Genomic DNA, 21467 nt, shown 5'->3' on the forward strand with positions numbered 1-21467 from the left:
AATGTATGTAACTCTGTTACTGTGATGATAAATGGCAGTTAAATATTGAATCTGTGTCTATAATAACCAGATCCTGACATGTAAATGTGACGTCTGTGGGAATAAAAAGCACTGACGTTTATATTTAACTGATTTTGATTAATCGTTTTTATGGCAAATTGAAGAACATATATACATACTTATATCTATACAGCTGTATGTAGAATGAAGCACATTGAAGAACATATGTGTATATGTCTATGGCTGTAAACACATTTGAAAAATACATACGTCGGTTTGGTGCCTACCTGTATTATACCGCTTTATGAAGTTCACTCCATTGACTTGTATTAGTTCACGGGGCAGATCTGCCACATCCAATATGGAATTATGGGCCACCGGATAACACGCACAGGAGCCCATCTTAATATTATACTTATTCACATGAGGCGGTGCAGGCAGGCTGAGGACTGAGACTCAGTGTTTATTAGACTACAATGCTTTCTCCTGTAGTTTTCCTGCATGCAGCAATTTTAAATCACTCATGTATTATTCCACAAGTATATTATTATTTGAGGACTGGCTTGTAGTATCATTTTATAGGTAGTAGTTTTTCCTACTATCTTGAATCCCTACACTCTTTCACTACGAGTTGTACTGTGAAATAAATAAATACAATTTATTTTCAGAAGAAATCTTATTTATTTTATCACTAAAATCTTTTTATTACAAGCAAAATACCAATACAAGTAAGTGCATTGAAAAAAGGGGCTTATCAATATACATAATCATGGCCGTACCCAGCATTGAGGTCACCAAGGTCCGGACCTTGGTATTTTTTTCCAAGTACACATCATAAAAGTTGTCCAATAATTACTTAAATATAACTCTACTTGAAAGATGCTAAAATATTGTACCGTGCTAAGATAACCGATTTTATCATCTGACCGGAGGCACCAGAATAACGGTGGTTTATTAGCCTACATACAGAGAGAGAATCATTTTAGTAGCCTCCGAATTAAATACTGTGGTCAATGAAACAAAGTATTACTTTGTCACTTCTATCAACTGACGGTGGGGGGCGCTGCAAAAGCAAACCAACCATTAACCTAAAGGAAAGAACGAAGGAGAAAAAAAATAACAGATCAATACCAGTGATGTTTTCAATAGTGGTGTGCGATACTGCAAGATTTGGTATCGATCAATATCAATACCAACATAGGTATCGATATTATCGATATTTGGATCGATCCGCCCACCACTAGTTTTCAATACGGACAGAGACACCAGAGTATTTGTAAGACATCCCTCCCAGCCATAGACTGATAAACTATGGAAATCGAAATGGATGTATGTTACGAGGTAGCCTACCCACTGGCAGAGTTTACGCCAGACTTTTGTGACGGTCCAAATGTAAATACTTCAGATCCATGGCTGGTGTAAGGTTAGACTCAAACAAAGTTTCTTAAAATCGACTCACCAATAACAGGTGGTGGGCCGAACGCGTTTTGTAGGCTATGTATGTATGATATGAAATAAGTATTACATCTAAGAAAAAATGTTGACAGCCCTGGTTTGATCAAATATTTTCGTAAATTTATATTTTAATCAGTCTGTCCAGCTGGCATCAGGTCAGTGTGTTTGCCAAAGGAGAGGCAGAGATGTACTTATTAACTTATTAAGAAAAACAAATGCAAATTAACTGACTGTTACAACGAGTGGTGTAAAAATGCGTTGTTATGGAAACGTTGGTGTTTTTTCATCCTTGGATTACATCATCTGTGTAAACTCTACCCAGTAGCTAGCCTTGGTATTTTCATGACTTAATTCTAGCAGACTGTGGTAGCATGTAAATAGCCTATCAGTTGACCTTGTGTTTACTTTATTCACTGACAGATGAACATGAAAAGACTACGTCAGGCAAAGCTGAACTTTTGTACTGGATAGGAGACTGAGAGAAAGAGAAAGAGAGGTGATGGTGATAGAAAGAGAAAGAGAGGTGATGGAGGTGAGCGAAAGAGAATGAGATGTGTAATTGTCCATTGTGTCCCTGTGTTGGTCAAAACAAACAAAAACAGCCAAACCTTATCATATTTGTTTAAGTCAAACAAAATGTGTCAAATCCATGGTTCATTGTTGGCAAAATTATCATGATGGCCTTTATATTTCACCACTATATGGTTCAGTCTTGCGTATATAGACTACTTTGCTATTCTATGAATGAGTTGAATATAATAACCTGTGTAGGTTTTCTTCAGGCCTAATAGGCTGTATTGTAATATGCTATAATGTATGAAATATATTTATCTCAATTTATCAATTAGTTTTCACAAAATTCACCAGAAGTCATCATTTAAGGGGTAATTCAAATTTTTCTTCCAGGGGGGCCCGACCCCCCGGTGTTTTCAGGTCATTTGGAGTCGGTTGGTACCTATTTGTATTGACATTTGTCATTTGTTTGGATCTAGGGTTAGAGGCAGGCTTGCAAAGTGAATGGGATGGATCAGAGGTGAAATTTGACTAATTGTCAGGGGCAAACTTTTTCAATTGTTCCTCCAGAAAGGGTTTAGGGGCACTGTGTAATTTTGGAGTTTAAATTTGAATTCAGAATCTTAATATTTACAATATGAATGTGGTAATAATACAAACTCAGAAATATGAAGTTTTTCTATAACTGAATAAACAAGCTGTTCTCAGAGGATAATAAGGTTCCCATAACACTGTTTGAAGCTGGAAAGGTGGCAGGGTCCGCCACATATAAACAAAGTAAAACCGTATGAAATTGTGTTGTCCTTTAATGTCAGTTTGATTATTCAGTTTATTTAGTCATGAAAACACTTATTTAGTTTGTTTAGGCATAAAAAAAAAAGTCAGTGAAGATCTATTCTGACTAAAATATCTTCAACAAACCTACATGGTGCACCTTTAACCAAAAATGCTGAATTTTGGATCTGATAATTGACCAGACCAATAAACAGTTTACTTTTACTGGTACTTTTGATACTTAACTATTTTAAGTTTTAAAGCCTTTAAAGCATCATTATGTAGAACTTGGCGTTTTGTGTGATTTGGCACCCCCCACAGTTTCTGAGTGCAACACCACTGTCTTATATACAAATCCCAGGTCTGTAACAATTTGTCAGACGTAATGTAGGTGATAACTACAAACAAAACTCATTATGTCATAACAATGTTATGTGTTGAAAACCTGTATGTTGATGTAAACATGTATGTAACGCTGTGATCCTATCCTCTCACTGAAGTTACACAGTGCAGAAACAAGTGATAGGGGGGCTCAGTGGCTGAGACAGAGACACCATTAACCCTATTACAAGACACTGTACCATCAACATGATTTTGAAGCCGTTGTTTAAGGTAAAGAAGTTGACAAATGTTGCTTTTAATATATATAGGACCATGAAAAGTTCATACACTATTTCATTGATGTATCAGAAAGTACTGTTGTATGACTAATATAATGCAGTGCAGAGATCAAGTTACCTCACAGAATGATCTGAACTGTGGGCTGAGTTTACTGAGTCATGGTAACAAATTGCTACAACGTAGAGTGATGGGTATATTAATCTTTTAAAGTTTGTCCGTGTTGTACAGCTTTGTATCACCTTTACACATGTAGTTTAAATACATAAAGTAAATACATGGAATGAATAAAGTTGTGTTTTTTCTTCCACAGAGGTCAGAGGTGGAGCTTAGGTGGCCATGTTGTCATTCTCTGCTCTGTTTTAGGTTTGACACATTTATCTTTCTTCTTTATCTTTCTATCATATCTTATGTTGATTGGTTTATTTTATACTGCAGAACCATAACAATTGAAGTGAGGGAAACAAGATACAAAGGACACATTAGTTTCACACTTTAGGCTTCAAAAGGTATTCTTTTTCTCCACAAGGATTAACTGAAAGGGGAAGCTTAAAATTTTATGGGGTCAACCTCGAGGAACAAACGTGCCCAGATCACCAGGGAAACGGTGGAAATAATAGGAACCAGTTGGTGTGTGTGGTCAGGCCTTAAAGAGGACCAGTGCACAATGTTAAACCATCAATGTGTGACAATTGGTGTCTGGCAATCCTATTCACTGGGTGGACACCATGTGTTTCATTGGACCAGACTTTTTCAGTGACCATGCAGCTGCTTTCTCGCTTTGTCAACTTTGCTTAGAATAATATTGAAAAAGTTTTAGTAACATGCGTGTAAAACCATTACCACTTATACAAGCTTTCTCTCTTATGTATCACACACGTCATGTCAATAATTTGGGGCTGTTTCAAGTTAAAAATGTCAGTTCAAGTGCTGCCTTAAATATGTGAGTTAACTTTGGTTGAAGTACTTCAGTCTTCTTTAAAAAAATCTTATTTTCTGGAACCAAATTATGTTCAATAACCTTGAAATATTAGGTTCAATCAGCAACTGTTCAGTCACACTGATAAGCATACAAACAAACCTGATTGCTTTTTAAATTTCTCAGTTTTAAGAGTCAGCTCTGCAGTTATTACAAAGCTGAAGCCATTCCTATTGGAGCTATTTAATTGTAGCACTGGTACGAGGTCAACGTGTGAAATTGCTCCCAGCAAATTGCTTTGATTGCAAGTGCGAGGGGTAGAGACTGAATTCAATATCAACCTTCATCATGGTTTCCATTGTTCTCATTAGTGTGAAAACAACTACGACTTATCTTAATAGATACACAGCAACTTTCCATCATGGTTTCTTCAAACTATGAAAAAAGAAGGGTCTTAGGAGAGTTTTAACTCTCAAACAATATATGCTGGGAAGTCTGTTTATATATACTGATCATATTTATTCAGAAACCTCTTTTAATGACATGATTGAGATTCATCCAAGTCATCATTTCAAATCAAAATACTTGTGTTTAAATTCTGAAGTGGTCTGAAAATAAAAACTAGAATACGTTTAATTAACATGAAATAAATTAAACTTGTATATTTATGTAAAGTTAATGAGAAAAGATTAGTCGATTCCACTAAATCCACATATGATTCTTTACAGTGTTTAATGAAATTAACTCTGGTGGTGTCGTTGTTTAATCTGGTAAGTACTTTAGTGTAGAGATGAGGATTATAATCATGCCAGAATTCACTAGAACTGATCTTGCAACATTCATCATGTTGTAATCAATTTTAGTTATTTCCTTTGTTTTGCTAAATTCAGTTTCTCAAGGCTGGATTAAAAAAAACAAACAAAGGGCCTCAAGACTCAGGCTGTCTATGTGCCAGTTTATTTCTTATAATAACATGCACTACCAAAATCTGTATTCTTACGGGCCCTAATAGGGTCATGTAGACCGTTAAATGATAAGAACGGGCTGTTCAAATACATTTTTAGCTTCCAGAGACTTGGAAGCCATTTCATGTTTTGTCTTTTTTTACGTTTTAAAACTGGTCCCCATCTACTTCGATTGTTTGGGGCGACAGCTGCGACGCCTTTTTGCTGCCAGAAATGTTTTGTGGAGTACGAAAACTTCACCAGACTTCCCATCCACATGGAGGTGAGATGATAATGACTGAATTTCCATCTTTGGGCTAATTTCCCCTTTAATTTTTGGGATTAAGCATGTAAAACAAAACAACAACAACTTTGTCCAAACATGCAGCCGCAGCTTTAAAGCGCACGGTGGCAGTAAAGAGTCACGTTGCCTGTCCGGTTCTGTCAATGAGAAGCTCTGCGGATAAAGTCCAAATGAAAGCACTGCACGGCTTTTGTAGTTTACGTGACATCAGGGTTTCAGTTCAGGCATGGGAATAACCACATAAGTACCATCGCTGAGCGAATTTCCTCCTCTGCTCTCACTTCCCCAAAATAGTCCCCGGCTTTGTGAGGGCAGCCGCCCTCAGGTCGGAGGGGCGGTATCCTGGAGCTTTCCCCCTTCCTGTCGTCACGGCTTTATAAACAGTCCGTGCCAGTCTGCGTCTGGACCACCGACTTTTGTTGAAGCCCGCGCCACGAGTGATCGACACACCCGGGATATAACGCGGTTATTAACAACATGGCTACGGAAAACTTGGAAATGAACGGTGATGCTGACCGAAACGGCGAGGCTGAGGTACGTAAACGCCACACCGGTGACCGTTACAAAGGCTAATAACAAATAACATCTTCCCTCTTGTTCACTGTCGCTAAACCGGCACTAAATGTCCTGGTCGGGCTCAGTGAAGGGTGACTCCCCGCAGAAACATCCCCAAAGTGTGAGGCAGCGGTTCACACAGGCTGTCCGTGGCTTCATCCATCTCTCTCATCCACTCACACGTCTTGTGTTTGATGTTAGCATCCGAACAAGTGTCGAGTGTTTCACGAAGCTAAGGTGGGCGATAAGCGGCTGAGCTGTGGATTAGTTAGCTGTCATTTCAGGGCTAATTAGGACGTTTATCGAGCTGGTTCATAAAGTTATTTGTGTTTGTGGTGTTTAGTCTACTTGTTTAGTCACTCAGCTGTTATCTATGAAGGGCTCAGGTGTCACAGACTGACCATGTGTCTGCGGGTAACAATCATGTCTCTGTACAGGAATCCAGGTGGGTAACCTCAGTCACTGACCCACATCTTCAGCTTAGGACAGTGTCACCAATCAAACGTTGTATTACACATATTACCAGCAAGTTATTATGCCTGGACACAAGCTTCCCTGGTAAATTAATGAATACATATGACAGTGATGCAGAGTGTGTCAACTCAGAAATAAATGAAACAGAATACAGTAGGTATGTAAGGCTTTTTGTCTGACTAAAACTTAATTAAAGCGAAGACATTGAGTCACATTTACTTTTAAAACCCCAATATCTTTTATCTACCTTCAGTTTTAGGAAACGATCATTGGAATTTTGTAAGCATCACTAATCAAACCTTATTTTGTATTTTTTTATTATTATTATTGAAAGCTTATTATCAGTACTTTCTTATAGTGGGAAACAAGCTTCCCTGGTAAAGGCATACATAAATAAATATGACAGTGATGCAGAGTGTGTCAACTCATAAATAAATGAAACAGAATACAGTAGGTATGTAAGGCTTTTTGTCTGACTAAAACTTAATTAAAGTGAAGACATTGAGTCACATTTACTTTTAAAACCCCAATATCTTTTATCTACCTTCAGTTTTAGGAAATGATCATTGGAATTTTGTAAGCGTCACTAATCAAACCTTATTTTGTATTTTTTTATTATTATTATTGAAAGCTTATTATCAGTACTTTCTTATAGTGGGAAACAAGCTTCCCTGGTAAAGGCATACATAAATAAATATGACAGTGATGCAGAGTGTGTCAACTCATAAATAAATGAAACAGAATACAGTAGGTATGTAAGGCTTTTTGTCTGACATAAACTTTGTTAATTAAAGTGAATAGTAGTAAAGACATTGAATCAAATTTACTTGTAAAACCGAATCTCTTTCATTTTAAAGGCCCACAAACAGCAACACTCCCAACCTAAGTTCTCTAAGACGAGGCAAAATTTCCCCCGGACACCAGCGCACAAGGAAACAATGAAAAAGACCTTAGAAAGCACGTCAAACGGAAAACGCAGCCGCATTAGTACAAGAAGTGTGCATGAGAGATAAGGGTTAGGGTTATATGTGACAGCTAATGTGACAGCGCTCACACTCCTCCGCTGGTCTACCACATGAGCGCCCTTATCCTCTGAGGCCTGGCAGGTTTTCAAGGGGCTCAGTTTACACAGAATGATCATGTGGCTGCGGTTAACAATCATGTCTCTGTATAGGAATCCAGGTTGGTAACCTCAGTGACCCAAATCAGGTTAATGTTTTAACCAGCTGGGTTAAAACTGTGCTTGTTATAAAGAGGTCATGTTCAAAAATGCAAATACAAGCTTGAATCGCCTTTAACTTCAACAATACATCTTTGTACTGTATTAGGAAAGTCTGTCCTTAAGATTTAAGCTAATGACAACCTCAATAGTATAATATAACAAGTACACTTTTTGTTGATTTTATCAAAGCTATCGATTTAAAGTGGTCTCAAGTCATAACTTCTGTCACTTTTTCCACAATTAGAGACATAATATGTAGCAATTCTGCATTAAAATGTCATAAAACAAGTAGACTTTTGTAATATTTTGTTGTATAGCCTACTTACATTATCTAAAATATTTCCAACAACGTTCAAACCCAGAGAAATCCGCAAGTTAATACAAAGTAAGGGTGTGTTTCATGTGGTCGCCGTCGGTACTTCCGTTACCTACATTACCTCATCTGTGAACATTTGGCTGGTCACATCAGATAGATTTGCTGGCTGCTTAGTGGTGTAAACATCCACAGTGAAGCAACTTCATTCATGTTTATTTGCGTTACTCATGCAGTATTTATCTGCCCCAAACAGCCGGTTTACTTTACTGTACACTAGCCGTAAGCTAACATAAGCAATGACACACACTAAATTTGTGTGTGTCTGTGTGGTTAAATTCAGGATGACTCTCAGAGTAGTAAGGGGAAAGTACATTTCCCTTCCAGCACCAGTTTTCAGTTTACAGAACATAAACAACCAAAAATGGAGGTCAGCTTCATGGATTGCTGCTGCAGTCAGGTTGATAAACAGGAGTCACTTATAGATAGCAGCCACCCAAATGTGCATGTGTGTTTTTTTCTCATCACAATTCATGCATTTTTCTCTGAGAGATTAACAAAAGTGTGGGAAAAAGTCCCATCTCATAATGTCAAGTATGTGAGAAAAAAAATCCCTGGATCTGTCCCTTTATCTGGATCCACACCAAAAGTAAATGGGGTCTACTTGGGCCGAGACCCATCCTCCATCTAACTTTGGCAATCCCTTGAGCATTTTTTGTGTAACCCCTGTTCACAAACAAACACGCAAACATAACTTCTGTGGTGAAGAGAATTAGTGCAACTACCAACGCTGACCTATTTGTTACCTCAGCATATATATATACATGTCTGGTACAGTGGTTTTCAATCTTTTTTTTTTTCAATTTTAAAGTGGCCGACCTCTTTGTTAAAGGCCTCATCAGCTTTTTGACTGCCTTGTTGTAGTTTCATGACCACATGTACTTGCACAGGTTTAGTTGCAGGTAAGAGCATTGTTGATTACTATAAAGCTCATATTGTTGTTTTCTGAAAATCACATTCACACTAACTCTGTAACGATGCATGTTACTTATCCAGTAAATTAATGCCAATCTCCTCAGATGAAAGCCTATAAATTGGTGTTTCGCTGGTGTACTGCGGCAAGGATTGCCCAACTTCTGCAGAAAAAGGATGATGACTTGAATGGCCAATTTGGCCAATATTTTTAATTATTTATCCAAAGTATGCAGGCTAAATGTGTTATTTTATCAATAGATGCTATAATGTATAGCAACTATTTAATTCAGATTTGTCATTTGAGTTAGTTAAGAGGAAGTTAGAATTTATGGTTTGCATTTTTGTTTGATGGTTTGCTCAGAGCATCTGACTACTTAATGGCCTTAACTTTTATAAATTAGCTCAGAAAAAGGTTCAAGTTATTAGTCACTGTTCATATTTGCCCACCTGACTATAAAGATTCTGGAAAATAGGAGACTGACCATCAACAGTCATGTGTATGCATTTATTAATTCCTATTATTAGTGAAATAGTTACGTACATTTAGTCCAGTAGTTTTCAAACTTTGTCTATCACGCCCCCCTTCAGAAGTGAAAAAAAGTTAAAGCCCCTCACCTCAAAATATTTAAGAATCATTAACAATAATTGAAGAAGCAATGGACAAAAATGGATCCAAGATGAATTTTAGTGAACTAGGGTGTGTATTTTATCCAAATCAATTCATCAGTTAATTGACAAAATAAATCTACAACTATTTTAAGAGAGTTACTGATAATCAAGGCACTCCAAACAACAACATATCAAAATGAGTAAGGAATTAATATAAAGCATTTATTAAAGTGGCTAAATCATTAAGAGGGCAATCATTAAATAAGACGACATGATTGGAGCATTAGGTCTTCATCAGGGCTCAGAGGCTTTTTAATAATTCATACCTCGTTTTGATACTTTCTTGTATAGTGTGTCTGGATTGCCTCTGGTTTTTGGATCTCTCTTTTTCCTGTTTTTTGACACAATTTTTTGTCTACGCTGTGTTACATAGAAAAACATCTTCTTTTTTCTTGGTTCATAGTAATTGTTGAAGTTATTTTGTTACATTTTTGTATGAACTCTCTTTCATGTCAATTTAAATGTATCTTTCATATTTTGATTGTGAGTTGGACAAAAACAAGTGTCACTTATCAAACATTATTTTTTATTATTAAAGCATATTATCAGTCATTTCTTATTCTTGGAAACAAGCTATGTCCACTTATAAATAAATCAAACAGAATACAGTAGGTATGTAAGGCTTTCTGTCTGATAAAAACTTTGTTAATTAAAGTGAATAGTGGTACAAACATTGAGTCATATTTACTTGTAAAACCCAATATCTTTTATGATGTGTCAGTGAGTTGTAGAGGCCCACAAAAATCAGTACAAGAAGTGAGCATGAGAGAGTGACAGCTAATGTGACAGCGCTCACACTACCACACCTTTTTCCTCCGTGGCTGGCAGGTTTGCTGAACCTCAGCGTATGATGATGCAACCTGGCACAAGAGCGGCTTTTGTTGGACTGCTACACTGTACTCCGCCAAGATTAAACCCTGAGTACTGAACTAAACATGTGAAGAAAAACAGGGGTCTCAAGAGTGACCATGGTTTCCTGTTGTGTAGTTTTTACAACATGGTTTTAAATTAACCCTTCATAGTCATTTCACTTGTTAGACAAACTCCTTTCTTAGCTGTTTCAAAAACAGGAAGGAAACTGATTCTGCGACACGACATTTGAGGGTTTCTTTGACTTTCCACAACATTACATATGTCATATTTTCTTTATTTTCTTTAAGAAAAAATATTCAGTAATAGTCCATTAATAAAAGCTGATCATGTGCAAGCCTTTACATGCAGCATTTATAATGTTTTTGTGATGTTTGTCACGTTTCAGATGTGTGACCTGGCTTTCTTTCAGGCCGACCAGGTCACCACCAGGATATGGTCAGAATGTGGCTTGACAGACAATGTCTGACCTCTGCACTGAAACCACTCCAGTGCCCTTGGTCAGTCATGGGTGTTCCTGTTTGAATTCCCCCATTGTACACTACACTTTCACTTCCATTATCTGGGTCTTAGATTTAGGTTAAGTTGATCTGAAACTCAAAAAAGTTCTGTAATTTGTAATGCAGAGTGGAGAATTTTAGAGCCTGCAAAAAAATCCCCACGTGTTTTCCTAGAAGGTGAAAAACATGTCACATGTTTATTTGAAATCCAATATGATGGCAGCAGTGTTAAAACAACTTTTAGATGAATCACCATATTCACACAAGTTTAATGACAAGATCGCGGGTGCTTTTGCAAAGTGAAAATGGTCAAAATTTTGATTTCTGTGAGGGCAGTACAGAGACAGAGGAGGTACTGATGTCAGGGTTTGTGTTTGTGCTCAGGTCCCGCTGCGAGGCCGCATGAGGAGGCAAACAGACAGACCTCTGAACATGAACCATTATGCCAATAAGAAGAGTGCAGCGGAGAGCATGCTGGATGTGGCTCTACTGATGGCCAATGCCTCACAGCTGAAGGCTGTGATGGAGCAAGGATCAGACTTCACCTTCTATGTGCCCCTCATTACTCTAATCAGCATCTCCCTCATCCTGCAGATCATAGTGGGAGTTCTGCTCATCTTCATAGGTAAGTTTGGAGTTTCTCTTTGGTGAGGCCTGTTACTGTCTTATCAGTATTTACAAATGAGAAGATTTACAGTAATACTGAAACTTATATAATATGTATTGTATTATATGTCCCCAACTTTATCCAGAACAGCTAAATGTGACATAAAGACAACTGCATGTAAACCTACCACACAGTATGATGTGTGACACTGAAATAATGCTGCATTTTAGTCAACGTCAAAGGTCTGTGGTCTGTGGTCTGTGTTTTTGGCAAGTGTACACATCCTACCCCCTCCCCATTGGTGCTGCCATTGTTGTGTGATGTCAGACAAGTGCCCGGGGTAGATGGATTTTTCCGAGTTCCTATTTATCTGGAACGCAGCATTACACATGCACATAGCCACACATGCAGTGGTGGAAAAAGTATTCAGATCCTTTACTAAAGTAAAAGTACTAATACCACACTACGAAAAATACTCCACTACAAGTAAAAGTCTTTAGTAAAGGTATGTGAGTATTATCAGCAAAATGTACTTAAAGTATCAAAAGTAAAAGAAGTCGGTGCAGTAAAATGGTTCCGGTCAGTTTTTACTGCTGCCTTAATGTGTATGTCGTATTTTACCTCTGCAGATGTTTATGGTTGAGCTAAAAACGACTTTATATACTGTTAGGTAGTTTAATCTACAGCAACGCATCATATTCTGTAAGATTATCATATGTCCTGTGACAACCACGTCAGCTTTTTATGAGCAGCCCGTTTTTTTTAGCTCGATGACGATGCATTTTCCAGCTAATCCAAGAGGGTTCTTAAATGCTTTATTTAGCTTCAGGAAATCAGAAAAATTGACAGGATAGGTATAAAAATTGTAGTCTGATGAATAGTAGTGGAGTAAAAAGTACAATATTTGCCTCTGAGATGTAGTGGAGTAGAAGTATAAAGTTGCATAAAAATGGAAATACTCAAGTAAAGTACAAGTACCTATGTGGCGGTACTGGCAGTAGCTTACAGGCCAGCCCAACCTACATAAAAATATAAACAAAAAACATGTAAATCTAGGGGAAACGCCCCGATGGCCGCTACTTGGACATTAAATCAATAAACAAATGCCTCTTCCGGGTATAACAAAAAAATGTGCTCCTACAAGCCCCAGGGAAATAAAAGGTCAAACTGAAGGTGTATAGAGGTTTCAAGGGGCTCCCAAACAAACATGGTTTCCTCACTAGAATGATGTAGGCAGCCAAGAAAACCCAATAGGGCCTAAACACACCAGAGTTTCTGGCTGGCAATCTAAGGGGAATGAGGTTGTCAATGGGTCAGGGACAGATTCAGAATGAGGGTGAGAGCGACCTGTGTGCCATTCCCCACCTCTTTTTAGCCTTCATAAAAAGGGCGTCGTCACACCACGATTGGCTGGGAGGGAAATGCCCCAAGCTGCTTCCACTCCTCAATCAATAGTCAGTCGCTTCACCCTGTGCACAGGTGATCTGAATCCCCTGCAATTAGTCTTGAGGGATTTGGGAAAATCAGCCCAAAACAAAGATAGATAGCAAGTCTCAAACAATGGGACTGCTACACCTACACACAGTACCTAACTTAATGTATTTAGTGACATGCCACTGCTGGTCACATTAAACATTAAACACATTAAAGCTACTAGTATTATGACTTTTGGCTTCACATTTGGAACAATGTGTTTGCATGTGTAACTTCAATGTCACATTTTGAAAACACAAGTGACAACTGCTTTCAATTTGACAAACATTCACAAAATCAGATAACTCAATCAACCTCTCTGCGGATAGAAATCGACTCATATATTTACACATCGTCAATTTTCCTCTATAACTATAAATCCTTTCTATACATTGAGAAATGCACAAACTTTAATTGCACATGCAGAGTTTTTTTTCCCAGGTTAACAACCACAAGCCTGGAAATAATTTATGCACATCATCGCACAAGCACAAAATCTCCTTCACGCTTATTCGAGCACATAAATCTCAGAGCCACACTCATGTCTTCATAAATTGCTGATGACTCATGCATTGGACTGAACCTCGCAGTACAACTCGTCTTCCCATACGTTGGTATGCTCCCTCCTCCCCCTCTGGACAGTATCCTTATCTCATCCTCACAGAGAAGACTATTGTGAGCTGAGTTTAGGGAGGCAAAGCAGGAAGGAACGCCTCTGCTGTCAGCTGTTTCCAGTTTTAAAGAGTCTTAGGAGATTCTGTTAATAAAAATATGGACTTCCCCTCCATCTAGAAAAATGTTCCCTTTTCGAGGGCATATATCGTCATAATAGAGGAAGACACTAATGATTCACCTGCAGGCAGTGCTGTCAGAAGCTGTTAATTTAAATCCTAGTGCTCAGTCATAGTGAAGTAATGATTACCTCTGCTAATTTGACAGGAAACTCTGTGCTGCCCCCTTGTGGGGAAAAGAGGTCATTCCTGCTGACTAATGTCTTCGTGTTTTGATTACTCTTCCGACAGTCAAATGGAACCTGAATGATGAAAGCATGCACTACAAGCTGAACATCCTAGAGAACCTCGCCACAGCCTTTGTATTCATCATAGTTGTGGTCAACGTCTTCATCACAGCGTTTGGGGTCCAGCGGCCCCCTCAAAGTTCTTGATCACCTTTTACATGACTCTGTAAAGATGGACCTCTGCATTATTTGTGCGAATGGACAAGATGATTATTTATTCACCAAGCTACATGGCATGAAGGTGTATTGCCATTCTGTAATTCAACCTCTGGAGCTGGTCACTTGACACCCTGAGGATCCGGTTACGTTGTTTGTGTGTGTGTGTGTGTGTGTGTGTGTGTGTGTGTGTGTGTGTGTGTGTGTGTTAGAGAGTTTCACTTCTTCTCTAACCATGTCTATGGACAAATGTGAGATCCGTTTTAATTTCATGTGACGATTCACCAGTTTGTTATCTCTTTTAATGTTCAGGTAACTGAACCAATCAAATTGTTGCCTTTACTTTTAAAACAAACTCATCAGGAGCAATATGCTGTATATCAGTCACGACCAATGTGAATGTTTCCTGAAAACAAAAAAGACATTCTGCTGTTATTTTTACGTTTGTCAGTACCAGTCTAAGCCTTATGCCTACATCTTTAGATAAAAAAGAAGAAACTGAATTAACAGCGTAATCCAAATGACATCCTTAATAGTGAGTGCATCAGGAGCCGTCAGGCCTCCTGCTGCTCATGAGGCATTACATGATTTAAAAGCTTCATTATGGAGGCATATGTTCTGTTTACAGTGTTATAGACATCAACCAATTTATGAAGTGGACCTTACATGCTTTGTTTATTTGGGTGCTATGCAAAGTCTACTGTGTAAAACTGATTTATTAATGGTTTTTATTATTTAATGTCTACAACTGTTAGTGGTTTTCTCAATAGTATATGTAGTTATTTTTAAGCTTTTTTTATTACTTTCTTTTTTTAAGGACCAAAACTTTTTCACAGCTTTTATGATCTTGGATGACCCACTGTGAGATTTACAAATAAAACTACAAAAGCAATAAGATGTGTTTATTGTCCTGTTTATTCTCATCATAAGTCTTTTGTTTTATTGTACAAAGACAGAAGTCTCAATCTTACAAATTGTGGCACTTCTACATTTAAGGCATTTTTACACAACACAGTACACAGTGAGTGTGACACACTGTCAGGCAATGGACCTTAATGAGTGGACAATAAATCAGAAATCAAATATCAGTATTCCTCTAAAGGTGCACTGTGTAGTTTTGGAGAATAAGTTTTAATCAGAAGAGAAAGATCCATGACGAAACAAACTGACCTTAAAGAACAACACAGTTTCATATTGTTTTACTTTGTTTCTATGTGGCAGACCCTGCCACTTTTCTTGCTTCAAACGGTGTTCTGGGGACCTTATCTTCCTCTAAGAACAGCTTGTTTATGCAGTGATAAAAAATAAAAAAAAATGTGAATATTAAAACTCTGAGTTTGAATATCTTCTCCAAAACTATTTAGTGTCCCTTTAAGAATAATATTACAAAATTGTTGAGTACAAAGAAAAAATCATGCAAGTTGTAGAAATGTTTCCAGGCGTTACTGATATTGGCTTCTGATATCCGGAAGTTTGACCACCATACCATTAAGAAATACAGTTAAACAAAGCACCATCGTGATAGTTACTGTTATGTTCTCTGTTATACATTGTTTACAAACAGCCTGAGAATTATTATAAAAATGTATCTGCTTGTCATTGTGGGTTAAATTCATTTACTGTCAGACATTGTATTTAAAATGCTAGAAACAAACTTTTCAATATACAGTCAGCGAAAAGGCACAGTAAGAACAAACACATTCCCACACTGTAGGATACAACAGCTATCAATAGCTGAAGGTGGAATTTATAAACATTTAAATGTACGTTCACTCTCACAAACTAGTCTTCCTACTCACTGTGAGACAGGCAGCGGACCAAGCTACAGTCCGACAGGAAAAGTACAATTTTCCATCCTGCCCAACCCAGCGGAAACAAAGACTTGGGAAAAGATTCAGCATGCTTCCGGTCTCAGAGTAGGCTCGACGTTGAGAACAAGTGATGTTGTTTGAGATAAGTACGTATAAAGTTGAGCTATAGTAAGGCATCGTTTAAAGAAAGTCTAAATGTAACAGATGAAAAAAAAACTTGGTTAGAGATGCCACGAAGTAGGTGGCAATGCCTTAACCGTATGTGTGTTGATGGCCACAAGGGCCAATTCCATCCTTGTCAAGGGGAGTGCTAACCTTCTCTCCTTTCATACAACACGTCTAATACAGGAAGAAACGTCACCATATATATCCCGAACTACGCAAGATAGTTTCACTTGCGGTGCAATTTCCGGCTTTTCAAGTGTTGCATCTACCAAAACAGCTCTTATATGTTTCGCTTACACGCATTTACTCGCTGTTATTATTGGCGTTGTTATTACGTTTCTTCATCCGACATTTGTATGTTTTTGGTTTGGTCGTAGCTCTCTACCCATGATGCACTGCGCTGGCAGAGCGGGATATCATTGGCAGAGGCGGTCACGGGAGGCAGCACTCTTTATGAAATCGTCTAAAATGGTTTCATACCGACTCCGCTCCATATTATACCTGGATAATACATTTTAAATATTATTTTTCTCTCAATGATAGCTGCAGAGTGTCGGGAAGCTCTTATGAAACCAGCACAAACCAGACCGACTGTGTGTGGCGGTGTAGTTCACTTTCGACCACAGGATGGCGGTAATGTTCCACCAACACCTTGGCCTCGTGGACACCTTGATTCTTGATCAGCTTGTGGAGGAAATTGAAATGTGTCTTTTCAGTATGCTTGAAAATTATATATATATATGAACTTAAATGGCTCAGCACACTGCAAAGATAAACATGGAGTGCTGTCTGGACCAAAATATAAAACGTTAAATATCATAAATCTGGCCTGAATCTTTATACCAAAGTGTTAGTAAGCAAATTAAAGGCAGATTCTTGCTTAGTGCATTCAAGGATAATTATCATACTGCTGCAAAATATATCGATGAATTGGAGGCTTTCCTTTTAGTAGGGATGAAAAATGTATGCTCGTCCTATACAAATAAGAATGCACCACCAAATGTTAATATTTAGTGATTTAAAATGCCTTATTTTGTCATTAATGCAGTATGTTTCCATTTTAATTGATTTGTAAAAGGTGTTTTTGCAACATTTGTAGACGGTAGCAAGAACAACATGTTTTTGATTTAGCTGTAATCATCCCTCGAGTGTATTCAATCCCTTTTAAACCACTTAAATAGGTACAACAACAACAAAATATGAGGAAATAAGAGCAAAGTGTCAAATGTAGCTCTGAATTTGCCCCATCTTTCTAATTTTAAATCCCAAGCAAAATATTATATACAATTGTGTACAAAATTAGTATTCAGCTCTTGAAAAGCTATGTTGTGCTGTGCTTTGGTGCAAGTAGCATTAAGAAGAGCAGCACTGGTGAAGCACCTGGAGTCACCCTTTACTTCATGAGGCTTTCTTCAGTGTACCATATGAGGACCTCCTGAGCTTTTCTTTTCAAACCCAGAGCAGCCATCCCGAGGGCCCGGCTACCTCCCGACAATTTGGACTCTGCAGAACAAAGACAGCTTCATAGTAACACTGATTAACAGAATTAAGTCAACATATATATACATTAGTTCGTAAATTACACTGACAATATCACAATTTCAATGTCAGGTGATGTTTTAAAATAAAAAATGTACTTACCACTGTAGTAATAGAGGAAAGCCATTCCCACTGCAACACTGAAACAGCCCAGAAAGAAGAGGGAACCTGGAAAAACAACATAAATGTAATTCATTATCTGGTGTGTTTGTCAGCTAAATAATTACCTGACACACTTGTGAGCCTGAAAATAGTTTAAATCACACAAACCATTCCTTATTTAGTGATTATTGAAGGTTATCAATAACTCATCTGCAAAAAGTTTTCTGGTTTTGCCACATGTAGGAATAGTATGTTTTATTTAACAGTTTAAACATTGACAATAAATCCTTTTACAAAAACATCTTACCTCTGTCGTTCAGAACATATTTCTGATGGACATGTGGATAGTTGAGTGGATTTGAGTAATCTGGAAACAGGACAGATACATTTCAGTGTGTGGAACGATCATCATCATAAATATCTCACTAGCAATACAGAGAAACAGTTTTGAGTTTTTGGGGGACTAACCTCTGAGGCGGAGCCGTGTGGGTAAGCTGTAGTACACCTCCTCTACATGCAGGTGAAGAGCTCTGTAAAACTCCCTGCACGCTTCCTCTCCTTTCCCCTGCAGGTGTGTCAGCAGCTCACCCAGTCGAACACCAGTGGGCACGTCCAAGTTTCGGAACTGGATAACAATAACAGTGATTTAGATGTTTTCAACCTCCAAATGCAAATAATCTTTCCTGGGGTGCTTGCTGACACAGCTAGCCCATGCCAGAACGAAGCATCTCCACAGGAATTTATTCATATCAAAGAGTTGTTGCATTATGTTTTATTATTGTCATGTTATTATCATCATTTCCTTGATACAGTTTTTTTTAAACACAGCCTCTGTTCACGGCCAGAAGAGCTGCATGCACCAAGCCTACCAGGTACTTCAAAAGAAATAGTCTTTATTTTTTTATTTGACTACATAAAATCCTGATAGTGAATGTATGTGTCAAGAAATGTCAAGACGCCATCAGGCTTATAAATCTGTAATTTTACATGCAATGATATAACACAGCTAAAAGTAAATTCATTCAAGCAAGGTCAGTGAGTACAAAACTTTAAAGGTGCACTATGTAGTTTGGAGGAAAATATCTAATTTAGAAAGTCAATATCTACAATATTAATAAGGTAATAATACAAATTCGGAAATAAAAAAAGCCGTCCTGGAGGGGTATAAGGTCTCCAAAACATTGTTTGATGCTAGAACAGTAACTACTAAGAAGGGTCCTGCTTACATAAACAGTGTAAAACAATATGAAATTGTGTTGTTCTTTAAGGACAGTTTGTTTATTCAGTCATGAAAATCAATAAATGAAGATTTTTCCTCTTCTTTCTCTAAAATTTCTTCCACAAAACTACATGGGGGCACCTTTCAGTACAATTTTAAGGTATTTGTACACCTGATTTCCTTGAGCACTTTTATTTTATGCTACTTTATCATTCCAGTTCAGTTGGAAATATTGAAATACTGTATGTGTTACTCCATTACATTCCCCTCCCTGTTAATTACTTTTCAGATTAAGATCTTGCATAGGAAACCTACTGTGGGTGTAAACATGATGCATTCAAGATTAAACTACAACACAAACATGGTTACAGCATTGACTGCTGTCAAACTAACACACCAGTAATAGCAGGTATTATAAGGCCACATAAGATACGCTTGTATGACACTGACAGGGGTCATTCTTGTGCTACTTTGTGTATGAGGACTTACTTTGGTGGCCTCCTTGTCTGAGAGGATCTGTGGGTAGATCCTGTTGAGCTGAAGGATGACTTTGTCCACCAGCTCTGTGTCCAATCTCCGCTCAGCTTTGAGGAAGGCGCTGTCCTCTATCAGCTGCTCACGAAAACTGTCTGTGAATGGCAACAGAGCGGAGAGTTGTTCTTTAACAAGTACATGAGCAAGACCCTAGCATAGCATACACTGACTAATGGGTTAGCTATTTCAATGGAAGGGGACGTCAGTTTGCATATCCATACAGGCTACTGAGTGTAAATTGGACAGTCTTTCCTCGTAACTGTGGCAGGGGAGGAGTATGAGGGCATGAAGGATCGGGAATGAAGCGAAAAAACACTTTATTTAACTTGCATGTGGGCCGCCATTTCAAAAACAAGACTCTTTCTAGTCTCAGACGTGTTAAGAAAGTTTTCAGAAAGCTCAACAGGACGCAGAGTGAGACGTTACATTGTCTTTGGCAACGCGAAGCAACTTTTCAGCTCGATAATATGACAGTGGTCGTGTTTGTGATTTGGACCAGACGGGAAGACGCTAAAAAAAAACAAACAGAAGGATTACTAGGTGGTAAAAATGAAGGTTATTTCTAGTTAAAGAAAGACACAAACCTCCCATTGTGGAGTCCGCTCTGTCCTTTGTTTGGACACGCCCTCTTACGTCACCTCGCTGGGAGGGAGGGGCTTACGTCGACGTCTTCCAAAAAGGAAAAACACACTTTCCTTTTTACCGGAAATGGAAATGAATGTAGCAAAGGCTAAGCTAGGCTACTTGTTTTAATGTTGACCCTTAATACCCAGTTCTACACAACATAAATTACAGTATATCTATACATTTAATTCAGAATTAAATGTATAGATATACTGTAATTTATGTTGTGTAGAACTGGGTATTGTGTTTTAACTAGGGGTAAAGCTATTATAATCATATTTTAATGTAAAAATAAATGTTTAATTGTAAATATTAGAATGGAAATGGCTAAATTTCAGTGTTTTTAGATCCCCCAATATAAATGTATTTTAAGCATAACTTGATCTCTCTATGGATCTTTTAAGACTAAGTACATTACTGTAGAATAAACAACTGTCATTTCTGTTTTACTTGTTAATTATGTACATATTTTTGGTATTACAGTGAGTCATGAGGCCTTTATTGTATGACTTATTTATATATTCCATATAATGTGGAATTTTTGTATGCACCCTGTATTTATCTGATTAATGAGCTATATGTTTCAGAGAGAAAGAAAATACACAGATCAGCCACAACATTAAAACTGACAGTTAAAGTGAACAACATCTCGTTGCAACACAGTGTTCTTCTGGGAAACCTTTGGTCCTGGCATTCATGTAGATGCCACTTGACACGCACCACCCACCTAAACTTTGTTGCAGACCAAGTATATCCCCTCACGATCATGTCTGATGGCAGTGACCCTCCCCAGCAGGACAATGAGCCCTGCCACCGCAAAAACTGCTCACGAATGACCCAAGGAATGTGACAAAAAGCTCAAGATCTCAACCCAGCCTCCAAATTCCCTAGATCTCAATCTGATTGAGCATCTGTGGGACGCCTGAAACAAGTGCAACCCATAGAGGTCCCACGTCGCAACCCCCAGGACTCAACTGATCTGTCCAATGTTGCCAGACACCACAGGGTACCCCCAGAAGTCCTGTGTCCATGCCTTGAAGGGTCAGGGACAAGTCTGATCCACGGTTTGGCCTCCACAGATTGTAATTTTTCCAGGACGTCCCATGGATGCTCT

The 21467-nt window shown here is 38.1% G+C and overlaps 2 protein-coding genes and 1 non-coding gene across 4 annotated transcripts; 1 reads left to right on the top strand and 2 right to left on the bottom strand.

Annotated features, from left to right (window-relative positions):
- The first annotated feature begins 5916 nt into the window (after positions 1-5916).
- Positions 5917-15254, top strand: ninj1 (ninjurin 1). Of its 2 annotated transcripts, none has more exons than XM_073469007.1 (3): positions 5917-6061; positions 11490-11730; positions 14208-15254. In XM_073469007.1, exons 1-3 carry the CDS (start codon positions 6005-6007, stop codon positions 14348-14350), a joined length of 441 nt encoding a protein of 146 aa, XP_073325108.1. In that variant the 5' UTR covers positions 5917-6004; the 3' UTR covers positions 14351-15254. The 2 variants fall into 2 exon arrangements, with proteins under 2 accessions (XP_073325108.1, XP_073325109.1); XM_073469008.1 differs by lacking the exon at positions 5917-6061 and adding an exon at positions 10999-11105 and having other exon boundaries at positions 14208-14443.
- A 1-nt stretch (position 15255) lies between these two features.
- card19 (caspase recruitment domain family, member 19) lies at positions 15256-20355 on the bottom strand. The gene is made up of 6 exons (XM_073469006.1): positions 20314-20355; positions 19685-19824; positions 18445-18601; positions 18284-18343; positions 17977-18042; positions 15256-17838 (listed from the first exon to the last, which is right to left on the bottom strand). The coding sequence occupies exons 1-6, from the start codon at positions 20318-20320 to the stop codon at positions 17729-17731; spliced, it is 540 nt and encodes a 179-aa protein (XP_073325107.1). The 5' UTR covers positions 20321-20355; the 3' UTR covers positions 15256-17728.
- LOC140998915 (U6atac minor spliceosomal RNA) lies at positions 16380-16507 on the bottom strand. Its single transcript, XR_012179468.1, has one exon. It is a non-coding gene; the product is annotated as a U6atac minor spliceosomal RNA (small nuclear RNA).
- Positions 20356-21467: the final 1112 nt, after the last annotated feature.

Source organism: Pagrus major, chromosome 6, assembly GCF_040436345.1.
Source record: "Pagrus major chromosome 6, Pma_NU_1.0".
NCBI classification, from domain to species: domain Eukaryota; kingdom Metazoa; phylum Chordata; class Actinopteri; order Spariformes; family Sparidae; genus Pagrus; species Pagrus major.

Excerpts from the sequence above, each read along its gene's own strand:
- ninj1 (XM_073469007.1), top strand. The coding sequence starts at position 6,005 with ATGGCTACGGAAAACTTGGAAATGAACGGTGATGCTGACCGAAACGGC. Across the intron at positions 6,062-11,489 it reads ACCGAAACGGCGAGGCTGAG|GTCCCGCTGCGAGGCCGCAT; the intron begins GTACGTAAACGC and ends GTTTGTGCTCAG. Across the intron at positions 11,731-14,207 it reads AGTTCTGCTCATCTTCATAG|TCAAATGGAACCTGAATGAT; the intron begins GTAAGTTTGGAG and ends CTCTTCCGACAG.
- card19 (XM_073469006.1), bottom strand. Across the intron at positions 18,602-19,684 it reads CAGACAAGGAGGCCACCAAA|TTCCGAAACTTGGACGTGCC; the intron begins GTAAGTCCTCAT and ends ATTGTTATCCAG. Across the intron at positions 17,839-17,976 it reads TTTCCTCTATTACTACAGTG|AGTCCAAATTGTCGGGAGGT; the intron begins GTAAGTACATTT and ends TTTGTTCTGCAG.